The sequence below is a fragment of the Patella vulgata genome, chromosome 1, assembly GCF_932274485.2.
Source record: "Patella vulgata chromosome 1, xgPatVulg1.2, whole genome shotgun sequence".
NCBI lineage: Eukaryota > Metazoa > Mollusca > Gastropoda > Patellidae > Patella > Patella vulgata.
The window spans coordinates 93,943,169-93,957,739 of record NC_065879.2 but is presented as its reverse complement, the minus strand read 5'-3'; the positions used below and the strand labels follow the sequence as shown (position 1 = coordinate 93,957,739).

Here is a 14,571-nt window from a genome sequence, read left to right as displayed (position 1 = left end):
AGGAAATTAACGTCTGCAACAAAAATTTGAGAAATCGCCATTCTGTAGAAGCTTAACCACAACAAAACAGTTTACCAGCCAGTTGACCATTTACTTGGTTAACTGTAACAGAATAATGGTGAGTCTTGGTTAGGTATAGATAGTCGATTAATAATCTTCATTTAGAAACGGTGTAAAGGTTATTACATGCCTCATTATGATTTAGAAAAGACCCTACGCTACGTGGTATCATGGAATATTTGGTAGATATGACACTCAAAAAGACTAAAATAATAGTAACACATGATTAATAAAACTGTGGTATAATCATTGAAGTAAAATGCAAGGTCACATGGTGTAATTAGGGGTGATGATTTTCCGTTTCAGAAAATAGCAAATTCCGTTTTAAGTATTTTTAATTCCGTTATTTTCTGTTTCAGAGCTGACCATATTCCGTTTTTTCGAGATAAAATGTTATTTTATGAATAAATGAATAAAACATCTTAAAATGCCTTTTATTACAAAACGGATCATTTTAAACCAATGATAACAAATGTTGAATTGTGAATGACTTGTAATGTTCAATGACTAGTTATTCTTTAAACCTGTTTCCCGAATTAAATAACAGAAAATTACATCTTGTGAGCTCGTTTCATCTTTTTAGCAGACGAAGTCATGTTTCTCAGCTGCTAGGTGTAGTCGCGATTTATCCAGACATCTTCGTAGTTACTACCGTTTCTTCGAGAATAAGGGCTGGATTCACAAGGCTACGGTATATTTCTGATGTCACGTGGTTAATGCGGATAAACACGAGTCACGAGCCCGGCAGTAAAATAAGAAGTAAATGAAACGATTTTTACTTTTATGAAGTGACAGAAGTTTTTTTAAAGACATATATATACATTACAATGTAATTTTATAATGGGATACATGAAAGACGGGTTTTCGTTTCGATTAAAATTATGATTCCTAAATGATGAAATGAAAGTAGCGAAATACTAAAATAGACAGTAACAAAACCACGCGATATCATTCAATATTTCCGATTTTTATGAATAAAAAGATAAAATACTTGGATAACTGCAAAATTATTTTGAGTTTGTGTTTAGTATCAGCAAATATCGGCTTTTCCGTCTTTTTCCGTGTGAGATTTCAAATTCCGTTTTGAGTGGACAATTCCGCGATTTCCGCGTTTTTTCCGCGATCACGGAAAATCATCACCCCTATGTAATAGAACCAAGTGTGATTGGTCAAAAAGTGATATTAATGTATACAGAGCACATCTGGTGACAGCTAGATAAAGAGCCTCATCCTCTTTCGGTACCTAGACCATTCGGACCAAAACGGAGACCACTCAGACCAACCTAAAAGACCACTCGGACCAACCCAAAAGACCACTCGGACCAATCAATTTATGTTGGAAGACCACTCGGACCAATCAATTTATGTTGGAAGACCACTCGGACCAATATTTATGTTGCCTCTCGTAGTCTCGGACCAATATTTATGTTGCTTCTCGGACCAATCAATTTATGTTGGAAGACCACTCAGACCAATATTTATGTTGCCTTTCGAACCAATCAATTTATGTTGGAAGACCACTCGGACCAATATTTATGTTGCCTCTCGTGGCCAACCCAAAGGATCGCTTCTCGATCCAATTATTCACTTAAGAAATAAAATACAGATTTTAAATTAAATAAATATTATTTATTTATTAAAAATAACAATACAAAGAAGCGAATAATTTATAGGTGAATCTATACATTATCTATACATAATTTAAAAATGTCCTCCTTCCTTACATAAGAGAAAATATTCATATTTATTACATCAACAATTTATAAAATAATTTTTTATTTGTAATATGCCCGTGACATGGTACAGGTAAGTAGCATATTCATATTTATTACATCAACAATTTATTAAATTTTTTTTTTTTTTTTTAGTTTTTGATATACCTGTGATAGGCCCGTCTTCATTGACCCAGTCTAGTGACCTATTCGCTGGGACCGTAAATTAAACCACATTTCTTTAATAGTTGGCTTGTGCTAATTGCTTCTTCATTGTATTGAATCCAAATCGCAAAAAGTTTTCCCTGGATTGACGTGTCAGTTTCTTTTGGTATCTTTTTAATTTTCCTTACAGAGACACATGAGAATTCATATAGAAGAGAAACCTTATAAATGTGATGTTTGTAGTAAATCATTCATTCAGAATAGTGAGTGTCAGATACACATCAGAAGTCATAGTGGAGAAAAGGATTGTAAATGTGATGTTTGTGGTAAATCATTTTCTAGGTACAATTATCTACAAAATCACATCAGAATTCATACTGGAGAGCGGGGGGTTGGATGGCTGAATGGTTAGCGTGTTCGTGCTGTATCATAAAGTCTGTCATTAAGTCTACTGGCGTGGTTTCGAATCCCCGGTTGTACGTGGCAAGGAATAGGGTCGCCTGTACTCCAGGTCCTCCGGTTTCCTCCCACTGCTAAAGACCCCTACGCGCAAGCGAATTATTGAAATATAATTGAATCATGTGTTAGTTTGTGTCGAGTGGACGTTAAACCCCATTTCTCTCTCTCTCTCTCATACTGGAGCGAAACATTATAAATGTGATGTTTGTGGTAAATTTTTCCTTCGGAATAGAGATTTTCAGATTCACATCAGAATTCATACTGGTGAAAAACCTTATCAATGTAATGTTTGTAGTAAATCATTTTCTAGACGAGCTGAACTACAAAAACATAAAAAAAACAACGCATACCTGAAGAAAACCATATAAATGTAATGTTTGTTTTAAATCACTTTATCTGATTTGGGTTCTACAAAGTCACCTTTTAAATGTGAAGTTGGTGGTAGATTATCGAGAAAACCCTTAACTTACAAATTTCTGTCAGATTTCCATTCTGAACAAAGTTATGATTTGTTTAAAGTTTTGACAAGATAGTCAGAACAATAATATTTGAAGAATATAAATAAAATGAAATTGTTATCACTCGTCACATCAGTCAGTTATAAAGAGAGATGGCTCGTGTTTTCCTTTGGCGTTCGTCACTTCCGACTCAGGAAACCTGTATTACTCAGCTATCGTAGCAATGATCTCTGTGTTAAAATTATATTTGGAATGTGTTTAACCAGCTCTATCACATATGTGATAATGACTGGCACCAATATTGTCCTTTAAGATTTTCACAAAAATGAGTCTATAAATATACTATCTATTGACCCAAAAGATCAAAATAGCAATAATGCATTTTAAAATACCTTTATTTGGATGTTTTGTAAAAGTACCATATTCTTAAAATCTTTCTTTTATCTTAAAATTCCTGGCTGTTTGGGTGGCATTTGATCATAAGGTCTGCCATTGAGTCAAGAGGCATCGTTTTGATTCCTGCTTGTATGTGACAAGGAGTAGGGTCGCCTGTCCAGCTGCGTGGGTTTTCTCTGGGTCTCCCGGGTTTCCTCTGAATGTGCTAATGATCCCTTTGCGTTAGCGAATTATTGAAATTAAATTGAACCATATGCTAGTCCCAAAATGACCTAATGTAATGATTATACCATTTGCATTTTATGTCATCCTCAATTCCATATTATTGTCTTGTTATTTCGTTATTATATCCAGTGGTATTTTCTCCGCTTCCATTGTTTACTATTTGTTATTATTATGGGTTACGCGCAGTTATCGTGCGCAATAGTCATGACGCTAGTCAAATTTTCACGCTCGCGTAAATCACACTTGCCATTAAATAACCAATAAACTATGCATTGTCTTGGGTCGCCCTGAATGTGATTTACTCCCGAGTACCTTATTTGTAAACTACGACATAATAGGCTGTTGTCGATCTTGCATATCTTTGTCATTTGTATTTTTCCTACAGCACAGCTATTTACTTTCGCTTGTCAAACGGCATGGCGGAACTGAAACTCGAGACGTCACTTGGCATGCGGGGCTAAGACGACGTTTTCTGATTGGCTAGTCGTTTTCCGCAGGTAATATAAATAGGGATCAGCCGGCAATTTTGACAGATCGCCTTTTCACAGCAGAAATAGTCTCAACCAATTTTCAATATGGTAAGGATTGCTTAACGGTTATTACCATGACTAACCAAGTTGTTACTTTCACAACAAACTTATTACAAGTTTGTGCTGCAACATAAGCAACCTAGTTCTATTCACTTACAAGTGCATGTTATAAACATAACATAGGCCTAAATGTTTAAAAGCTAACATGTTGTAATCGGAACATGTTCATGTTGCATTCATAACAAACTTGTTGCATCCATAACAAACTTGTATCACAAGGATTGGTTTTTCAGACACTTGTTGCTGTTCTTAATTTAACTAGCATAATATAAGTATAAGCTTACATATAGTTTTACTATTTTAACTATTTATTGTAGACATGTATGTTCTATCCATGACAACCTACTGTTAGTGTTAGTGATAGGCCTACATACAACTTCTGAACTTGTTTAATTTATAACAGTTCCACTTATCGCCATCCGTTACCTGCCCGATTTGCTTGATAGCTTAAAGTAATCAATCATTTTTTAATATTATAGCTTGTGAAATATAATTTATTGCATCTTATTCTTATTTATAAATTATTACAAATAGTAATAGTATTAAAATATATAGCTTACAAGCTTAATTGTTAAATATAATATATTGCATCGTATTTATAATTAGATCTACACAGTATTAATATATATTGTTACAATCTTAATTGTTAAATAAATATTTACTTGAGATTTTAAACCTGGCTTGTGTCAATCATTCGATCGTAGTGCTAATCGTAATAGCATAAACTCATCTTATTTTAAAGATGTAACATGCATTAATAAAGAAACTGAGTTTGCCACTTGGAACTAAAGGCATCCAATCGTAGCTAAAAACAATATTTATAATTAGATCTACACAGTATTAATATATATTGTTACAATTTTAATTGTTAAATAAATATTTACTTGAGATTTTAAACTTGGCTTGTGTCAATCATTCGATCGTAGTGCTAGCCTGGGAACTGCTAGGCTGAGAATGAACGATCCACATATTTGTGTAGCACGTTTGCCTGGAAGCCTGTGGGGAAAGGGCGCATCGCAGCATAGAGGGTCAGGGTGTCAAATCGCTACACTAGTTTGTGTCTAGTAGATGTTACCCCCCCCCCCCTCTCTCTCTCTCTCTCTATTTAAATTCTCCTTTAGTTATTTTTCTCCGCTTGCTGTTGAGCGGCCCTACATCTCCTTACGTAATTACTGTCCCTTGTTGTGAAGTGGCAAATGTTTAGTTTATAAATATGACCATAGTCTATGGTAGTCACTTTAGTAATGGTGTCTGATCAGACTTATCGTCCTCTCACCATTACTGTCCCTTCCTATTAACATGTAATAGTTCACATCATTGCGCACGCCAGTTGATATCATGAGTTAGATTTTCAAAATATTAATAAATAAATAGAGTATTTTAGACATTAATAAAATTATGATCTCTAACATAAAAATAAGGCAGAAAGTAATTACCTGACTTGGATTGCAGACTAATTAAAAATGAAATTACTGTGATTGTGAGTTGCTCGGGGTGGGTAGATCCATGTCTTTGTTGGCAATACAACCGGATAAAGAACAGATTTTGTGACTTGCGCAGTTGAGTAAATCAACAATCTTCTATGGTTATGAACAATAAGAAAGTCAGACCAGCTACGCTTTAATAAAAAAACTGAAGCAAAGATAATGGTGGGTTGATTTTAGTTTGTGTGATATTAGAACAATTGAGTGTCGGCCAGCTTATAGAAAGGTCGGAGAATCTGGTTATAGGAAATTCCGAACTTGGCTAAAGTAAAGTAAAGTAAATTTATTGCATAAAAACGCCCACAATGAAGGAGCAGCATACAATTACAAAAATTACATTAATACAATACAATAAATATACATGTAACAAATAAACGAACATTAATACAATACAACAAATATACATGTAGCAAATAATAAAGATACATACTAGAAATGGTCCCACTACTGTTGTCTTCCATTTTGCTCCAGCCACATTAGTGGATCGTTCTAAGGCTTTCCTTTGAGCAAGTTTAGTAGCCTATGACTCCATTAATTTCCGATAACACTGGCCACAAACTGTACTGCACATACCTTAAGATATAATAAACCAATTCCCATTGAAATAAAAGTGAAACCTTACCGCATAATTATATGATTTGATTAAACCCAACTGCTATGCGAAATTTCTGTTCATTTTAAAATGGCCACCAAACCAGCATCACATGATTTCATGGCACTTAAAAATACAGAAAAACTGTTCGGTAAGATAAGATTAAGAATTCAGTGTTCCACTCTTCACTATTTGTAACATAATTACTTATATCCATGCAAACTGTGATGATATGTGTTGAAAAGTTGCAATTGAACCTAATTTTACTTGCGCAAAGCCTCAAACAGAGTATCAATTGTAGGCATGAATAATATTGTAATATTTCCTGAGTTACTATGTTGAACCACCAAACACATGTAGATGAGCTGTAGTCAATGACGTTTTGTATGTTTAGTAGCTGTATATATAAGTGACTGGTTTAGCATCAGTTATGTCACATGTCCTTTTTTCATAACAGTATAATGAAAATAAATGTTATTCTCACACCAGTACAATGTATTGTATCAGTATTAACGTCCACTCGACACAAACTAGGTAATTTCTGGACTAACACATGGTTCAATTTTATTTCAATAATTCACTTGCATAGGGGTCTTTAGCAATGGGAGGAAACTGGAGGTTGGACAGGCGACCCTACTCCTTGTCACATACAAACGGGGAATCAAAACTTTGCCAGTTGACTTAATGAAAGACCTTATAATACAGCACGCACATGCTAACCATTCGGCCATCCAACAAAATAATGAGTCAAGACTTTATTTATTATGGTATTATACAATGGACGTTGACACTGATTCTTACTTTGGTTTCTGTAACAACGTAGATTCAACAAGAAAAGAATAAATACAAGCATAGGCGTACAAGCCGGGGGGGGGGGGGCAGCTGCCCCCCTAACTTTTAGGCAATCTGACTTTTCTTGCAGACGGGTAAAGTGAAACAAAAATTATTATTTCATCTAGTTGGCAAAATAAAGTGCCTGAAATATAATAAAACACCCATTATACTTTTCTTATAATTGAATACCGGGGTACCCCGAATTTGTACTGAATTGGCTATGGATTAAAACATTTTGTCTGGAGTCACTCTGTGTGACATTATCGGGCATCGATTATTATTTGTGAATGCAGCTGCAACAGTCTGATTGGATGGTTGGAATTCAGGTCGGGATTGAGTTGGATTTCGGTTAAAAAAAACATTGGACAACTTTGAAGCTGCTTAACTCACAGGCTAGAATAGCAGAAAACGCATTTGCTACGGTTACATTTTCAAAATGTTCTCCAGTAGGGCGAGGCCCCCATACCCCTCGACGATTGGTTGTTTGTTTGTGATTCGGGTCAGCCATCAAAAGTAGGCTATATTAGACCACATTGAAGTTGCTGTATTCAAGGGCTGAAATAGCAGGAAAACGCGTTTGCGGCAGTTAAATGTTCAAAATTTTATTCCAACAGTCCCTGCCTCTGTGAACTGTAAACGATTGATTTGTTGATTGGAATTCGTGTCTGCCACTTTGAAATAGCTGGCGCTGGCTCGCTAGCCTGGAGGTCGGGTGTTCGATCCCTGCATTGGCCGAGAAAGTTCATCCCGATTTTCCGGCGTGGTTCCCCCTTGTCAGTGATGCAGGACGGAGGGCCTGACAGGGACAGCTGTCTAGTCATTCGGATGAGACGAAAAACCGAGGTCCCGTGTACACATTGGAGTGCACGTAAAAGATCCCTTGACAGTTGGAATTCGATATAAGAGTAGGCCGTAGTGCCGCTGTCCGGGCAAAATTTCCCTCATGGCACACTGTATGGCGTATGCCCGTCTTCATTAGCCCAGTTCGGAGCAAAACAGTAGGACGTTAAACCCCATTTCATTTCATCATTTCATTGAAATTGCTGTAGTCAGGGACTGAAGTGGTAGGAAATTTTCTCCCGACGGTCCCCCATCTCCGTGAACTGGAAACGATTGATTGGTTGATTGGAATTTGAGTCAGCCTGCTAGGCTTGTTAAAACACTATCAATAGGCCAAATGATTAAAACTTATGTATATTGAAGATACATTATGTAAGATTAGATAAAGAGCTGGCAGTTCTCACTATAATAGTTAAAAACTAGATAATGTAAAGGCAATTTGCTGAAAATTTCAGTCAAATTGATCCACTCTGAACCGAGATATTTATTTCAGACAAATTTCTTCACTCGAAGCCAAGAAAACCTTATTTTAAATTCCATGTTGTCTCGGTTGTCATTGTTACAGCTGTCACAATAATTAACAAAGTCTTGACTTGGTTACTCACTCGCTTTATAGGGGAAGATACCAGTGTTTGAATGGGGATTTTTTATGTAAGATTTTAAACTTGATTAATCTGTTGTTATGAATTTATTATTGTTTCAAAGTTATATTTTACAGGAAACTAATGCTATTACAGGAAACTAATGATGTTATAACTTTTATATATTACAGGAAACTAATGATGTTATAACATTTCATCAATGCACTGTGTGTGATGAGATTTTTCAACAATATGAAGATTTAGAAAAACACACAAAAATACATGTTAAAGAAGAGAAAACTGATGATGTAGATAAATATTACCATGTTAAAGAAAAGAAAACTGATGATCTTGATGAATATTGTCATGTTAAAGAAGAGAAAACTGATAATGTAGATGAATATTGTCATGTTAAAGAAGAGAAAACTGATGATATTGAAACTGTTTATCAGTGTAATTTGTGTGATGAAGAATTTAGATTAGAATCTGATTTAGAAAAACACTGTGAAGTACATGTTAAACAAGAGAAGTCTGCTTTACAACATAGAGGGAAAATTGTTGAATGTAATGTTTGTAGTAAATCATTCTCCAGTAGGCTGACTTTGTTCCTCCACAAGAGAATTCATACTGGAGTGAGGCCTTATAAATGTGATGTTTGTAGTAAATCGTTCATTCAGAGTAGTCACCTGAAGTCACACCTGAGAATTCACACGGGTGAAAAACCTTTCAAATGTAATATTTGTGATAAATCGTTAACTAAAAAGAAAAATTTGGAAAAACACCTGAGAATTCATACAGGTGAAAAACCATATAAATGTGATGTTTGTGGTAAATCATTTACTAACAATTCTCATTTACAGTACCATATAAAACTTCATACGGGAGAAACACCTTATAAATGTGATGTTTGTAGTAAATCATTTAGTGATCGTTGTCATCTACGGATACACATGAGAATTCATACTGGCGAACGACCTTATAAATGCGATGTTTGTGGTAAATCATTTGGACAGAATGGAAATCTTCAGAGCCATGTGAGAATTCATACAGGTGAAAAACCTTATAGATGTGATGTTTGTAGTAAATCATTTACTCGAAATAATGATCTACGAAGACACATAAGAAGTCATTCACAAACGAAACTTAATAAATCTCATATTGTAGGGTCGGATCAGTCTTTATGATGGATATTGAAATGAAATGAAATGAAATGGGGTTTAACGTCCTACTGTTCTGCTCAGACTAGGCTAATGAAGACGGGCCCGGACAGTGGCACTAGGGCCTACTCTTATATCAAATTCCAACTCTCAAGGGATCTTTTACGTGCACACCAATGTGTACACGGGACATTGTTTGTTTTTTCCGTCCCATCCGAACGACTAGACAGCTGTCCTTGTCAGGCCCCCCGTCCTGCATCACTGACAAGGGGGAAACCAATCAGGATGATGAATATGAGTTAATGCTGATCTTGCATTGTTAGGGATAATATATAACTAATTGCAGTTTAATCGATACTATAATATGATCCGACTGATTATTTAACATTTTATTAAATGGTGGTGGTTCTGATTTGCTTGTACCCATGTTATTAAAATACAGATCTATATAGTTCCGTACACCACTTGACTAACCACAATACAACCACCTGGCACAGGTCACGATGCAATGAAATACAATTACTGTTTAAAACTGAGTGACGTTTTGACTAGGTTTACGTAGTCTTTATAATTACTGGACATGGTGAATAAAGCTTAATAATGTTGAGTGATTACTCTTTGAAACGAAGTGGGGGTGGGGGATGGCCCGAATGGTTAGCACGTGCACCCTGTATCATAAGATGTCATTGAGTCAACTGGTGTGGTTTCGATTCCCAAGTTGTACGTAACAAGGAGTAAAGTCACCTGTTCAACCTCGTCGGTTTTCTCTGGCTCCTCAGGTTTCCTCTGAGTGCTAAAGACCCCTACGTGCAAGTTAAACGTCCACTCGACACAAACAAGGTCACTTTGGGACAAAAATATGGTTAAATTTTATTTCAATAATTCGCTTGCGCATAGGGGTCTTTAGCAGTGGGTAGAAACCGGAGGACCTGAAGAAAACCATGAAGTTGGACAGGCGACCCTACTCCTTGTCACGTACAACCGGGGAATCAAAACCACGCCATTTGACAGAGAGAGAGTGAAATGGGGTTTAACGTCCACTCGACACAAACTAGGTCATTTCGGGACTAGCCAGTTGACAGACCTTGTGATACAGCGTGCACGTGCTAATCATTCGGCTATCCAGCCGCCCTAGTCTGTACATGTAAAACCCAGCATTATAAATGGTAATTAATATAAACATAAAATAGTTTTTAAGGGTAAAATGTTTTTTAAAAATATAAGTTTTCGGGTTTGATTTAAAAAGGGGAAATTTCGTATAAGATCTCAGATCTAAGAGTAAATTATTCCACAGTTTAGGCGTGCCTCACATTGGGCACAGTCGCCATACTGTTGGGCGTTTTCTTCCCATGTACTTTAAACTACTCCTAGTACGATATGCTGGTTTACAAACATTAAAGATACATTACGGGAGATTGGATAACGAGTTGGCAGTTCTCACTATAATAATTAAAAACTAGATAACGTAAAGGCAATTTGCTGAAAATTTCATTCAAATTGATCCACTATGAACCGAGAACTAAGCGAATGAAATTTCTGCCTAGCCTCGGTCATCATTACTGAAGTCATTACGATAAACAGCATAGTCTTGATTATCCATTTAATCATTTAATCGAGAAGGAAAGTTATGCAGTAAATCTGCTCACAATCCACTTAAGATCGCAGGCTAGCGATGCCATCTAGAGTTGATTATGGTCTGGATAAGTTAATTAATGTCTGATTGATAATTTAGATAACATTTCAGGCCTAAAGAAAGACCTGCAATAGACAGATTTAGCTCTTGCATAATGTATGTTTAATAATGTCAGTGAGTCAGTGCAGCTCTTTTAAGATAGACGTCATATCCACATATCTACCTAACTTCCATCTGGTGACCAGCCTAGCAGCAGAATTCTGAATATGTTCTGATTTTTTTATTTTGTAGTTCGGAAAACCATAGTACAGACTATTACAATAGTCTAGCTTTGATGTGATAAAACCATGCACTAAGTTCTCAGTGCTGGTTTGATCCAGAAGATGTTGGGTTTTACCAACACGCCATAATGAGTGAGATGTCCTAATACATACACTCTTGATCTGCTCATCCATGAGTCCCGTTGAGTCCATCATCACCTCCAGATCACAAACGGTTGCCGAAGGAGATACAATGACCTCACCAACGCGCACACCACCCTCGACTACCTGCAGACTGTCCTTGCTGCGTGATGAGAACCGCACTATTGCAGTCGAATTGTCATTCAGTGTGATCAAATTTCCTCGCATCCAATCACGGATCTCATCAAAACATGCTTCTATTCGCCGTACTGTTCAGGAATAACAGGCCTCTATTCGGCCTACTGTTCGAGAATCACATTGAAGTGAAACTGTGTCTTCAACATAGGTAGCATCATTCACTAATTTGGCTCGAATTTTGACAATTTTCTCACTGAAGAAATTCGCAAAAATATTAGGTAATTTTGAAATTTCTACATTGGTCAGAATATTAATCGCTGAAGATTTCTTGGAACCAGAAATGCTATCCACTATTTTAAAATGTTCCTTGATATTGGCTGTCTCAATTCTGTCGCGGTGAATAGACGCTTTTCTCGCTTCAAGTTTTCCATTGTAAACAGTCTGAGTGGTCGTGAACATTTGTCGGTGAACTTTCATTTTAGAATCGACCCTTTGACATTCAAGATTTCGCAAGACTCTGCGCTCAGACAGAAGATCAGCAGAAAACCATTCAGCGCGTTGTTTATTAATAACGATTTTCTCACTTAATGGTGCACATGTATCCATCACATATTTAGTTCAAAATAGTAGACATCCACATCTGATTAACATCACCAATGGACTCCATTTGACTGAGTGAACTAGTAATAGATGTGTTTAAATCATTGAAATCAATGTCCTTCAGCACGCGATGACTTTTTGTAACTTTTATTGGTCGCAGACAATAGCTAAAATGTTTGATTATTTCATGATTCTACTGGCAGAACTCTGATAATTCTCAGTCTCTTGATTTTAATTACCTCAAATTGGTTCATTCTGGACTGACAATCTGTACTCTTTCCTCCCTAGGAATATGTCATATAGGATTTATAAAGCTATACTAATGTCCAAAAGAAAGTACACACTGTGCATTTCGGGCTGCATCAACCAAAGTTGTTTTCCATCGTATATACAGCATTTGGGTACAATGTCAATTTGTTTTGATTTTTTATTTTGCTTCGAAATGTTGAGTTTGGACGCAAGAGACAAACCCTGTAAAGTTTTTTCAAATGTTTTTAATCAAAATAAAACTTGGTCATATTTTTAGTGTGTATACTTTTTTTTGGGACATTAGTATATTTAAAAATTCATAGAAGAATCGAGAATTAACTGTTAAATTAATTTCGCAGTATATTACTAGTTGTGGAAAAATAATCTGTTGTGTAGTTATCAGAATAACATTAATGTAGGGAACTACACTAGTTACGCAGGAAAACCAGTATGGCGGGTCAGTCTGCTGAATGATTTAATATAACAGGGAATATATAAAGGCTAAAGAAACAGGGAACTACATGTATACAACCATTTATTAATACCGGCAGTCTTAAATCGATATTGTTTTTATAATGACAAAGGGAGAAGATGACCCGCTGCACCTTCTCTTCTCACGACAGTGTTTTTAAGTGACTTAGAACTTTTTATTGTTTAGTGGTTTTACTCATTCAGATGTAAATTACTTAATTAAATCAACCTGTCCATAATATCATGCATGATGTATTGGACATTAAAATTTTAATAAACAACAACATATTTCAGTAGCTTTGTAAATTGTTGATTTATTTAATCTATACTAATATTTGTGACTGTCTGTTTGTCTGTCTATTTGTCTGTCTGTTCGGGGTTGGCGGCTACACTAGGTCTGCAACAAGTCTGAAATTTGGGGTATAGGGGTAGCTCGGACCGGGGAGTAACATAGGCCAGGTGGCGTAATGATATTGAAAGCTGATGATATTGAAACTGTTTATCAGTGTAATTTGTGTGATGAAGAATTAAAATTAGAATCTGATTTAGAAAAGCACTGTGAAATACATGTTAAAGAAGAGAAGTCTTTTTTACAACATAGAGGGAAAATCATTGAATGTAATATTTGTAGTAAATCATTCTCCAGTAGGCTGACTTTGTTCCTCCACAAGAGAATTCATACTGGAGTGAGGCCTTATAAATGTGATGTCTGTAGTAAATCATTTGCCTCTCCCTCTCATTAGCTGGTAGCAAACCAGGTCAAACCCTCTCATTAGCTGGTAGTGAATAAAAGTGTTATTTATTGTAGTTATTTCTTAAATTAGTGCTGATTGGGTGATAAAAATAAATCATCCAATGAAATGGAATGTTATATTCGCTATTTGTCCAATAAAAATGAATTGTTTGACAAAGGATCTCCAGGAATTTACATAATACAGTAGGTCAGAGGTGAAAATTCACACCATGTCAACAACTTTAATTTGGCATTGTTCCACTGAATTCCAACTGACACTACTCTTCCTCATTGAATGTCCAACTGTCCAGGGACACCCAATGTTTTGATAGTGTTGAAATGATATTCTTGGAATATTGTTAAAACAATACTTGTAAAGAACCTGTGATAGTTGGAATTTGATGGAATGCAGCTGCCCATTCAAAATTCTCCTATTAAGCAATGTATATATCACAACACAGTTCTATGGATAAGAATCACTATATTATACACACACAACATTTTTGTTTTTTTGTAATTTGTATGCTTGATAACGACCAGAGAATTCTTGTTGAGAGAGAGAGAGAGAGAGAAATGGGGTTTAACTCCACTCGACACAAACTAGGTCATTTTGGGACTAACATATGGTTCTATTTTATTTCAATACAATAATTCGCTTTCAAGTATAAGTCTTTGCAGGTGGGAGGAAATCGGAGTACTCTGAGAAATCCCACAAGGTTGAACAGGCGACCCTACTCCACGCCACTTGACTCAATGACAGATCTTATGATACAAAGCGCATGCGTTAACCATT

At 35.9% G+C, this 14,571-nt stretch overlaps 1 protein-coding gene across 2 annotated transcripts; it reads left to right on the top strand.

Annotated features, from left to right (window-relative positions):
* Nucleotides 1–11,020, top strand: LOC126818665 (zinc finger protein 239-like). 2 transcript variants are annotated; one of them, XM_050546204.2, is made up of 2 exons: nucleotides 1–118; nucleotides 8,588–11,020. In XM_050546204.2, the coding sequence occupies exons 1-2, from the start codon at nucleotides 116–118 to the stop codon at nucleotides 9,578–9,580; spliced, it is 996 nt and encodes a 331-aa protein (XP_050402161.1). In that variant the 5' UTR covers nucleotides 1–115; the 3' UTR covers nucleotides 9,581–11,020. The 2 variants fall into 2 exon arrangements, with proteins under 2 accessions (XP_050402161.1, XP_050402171.1); XM_050546214.2 differs by lacking the exon at nucleotides 1–118 and adding an exon at nucleotides 5,611–5,714.
* The last annotated feature ends 3,551 nt before the right edge of the window (nucleotides 11,021–14,571 follow it).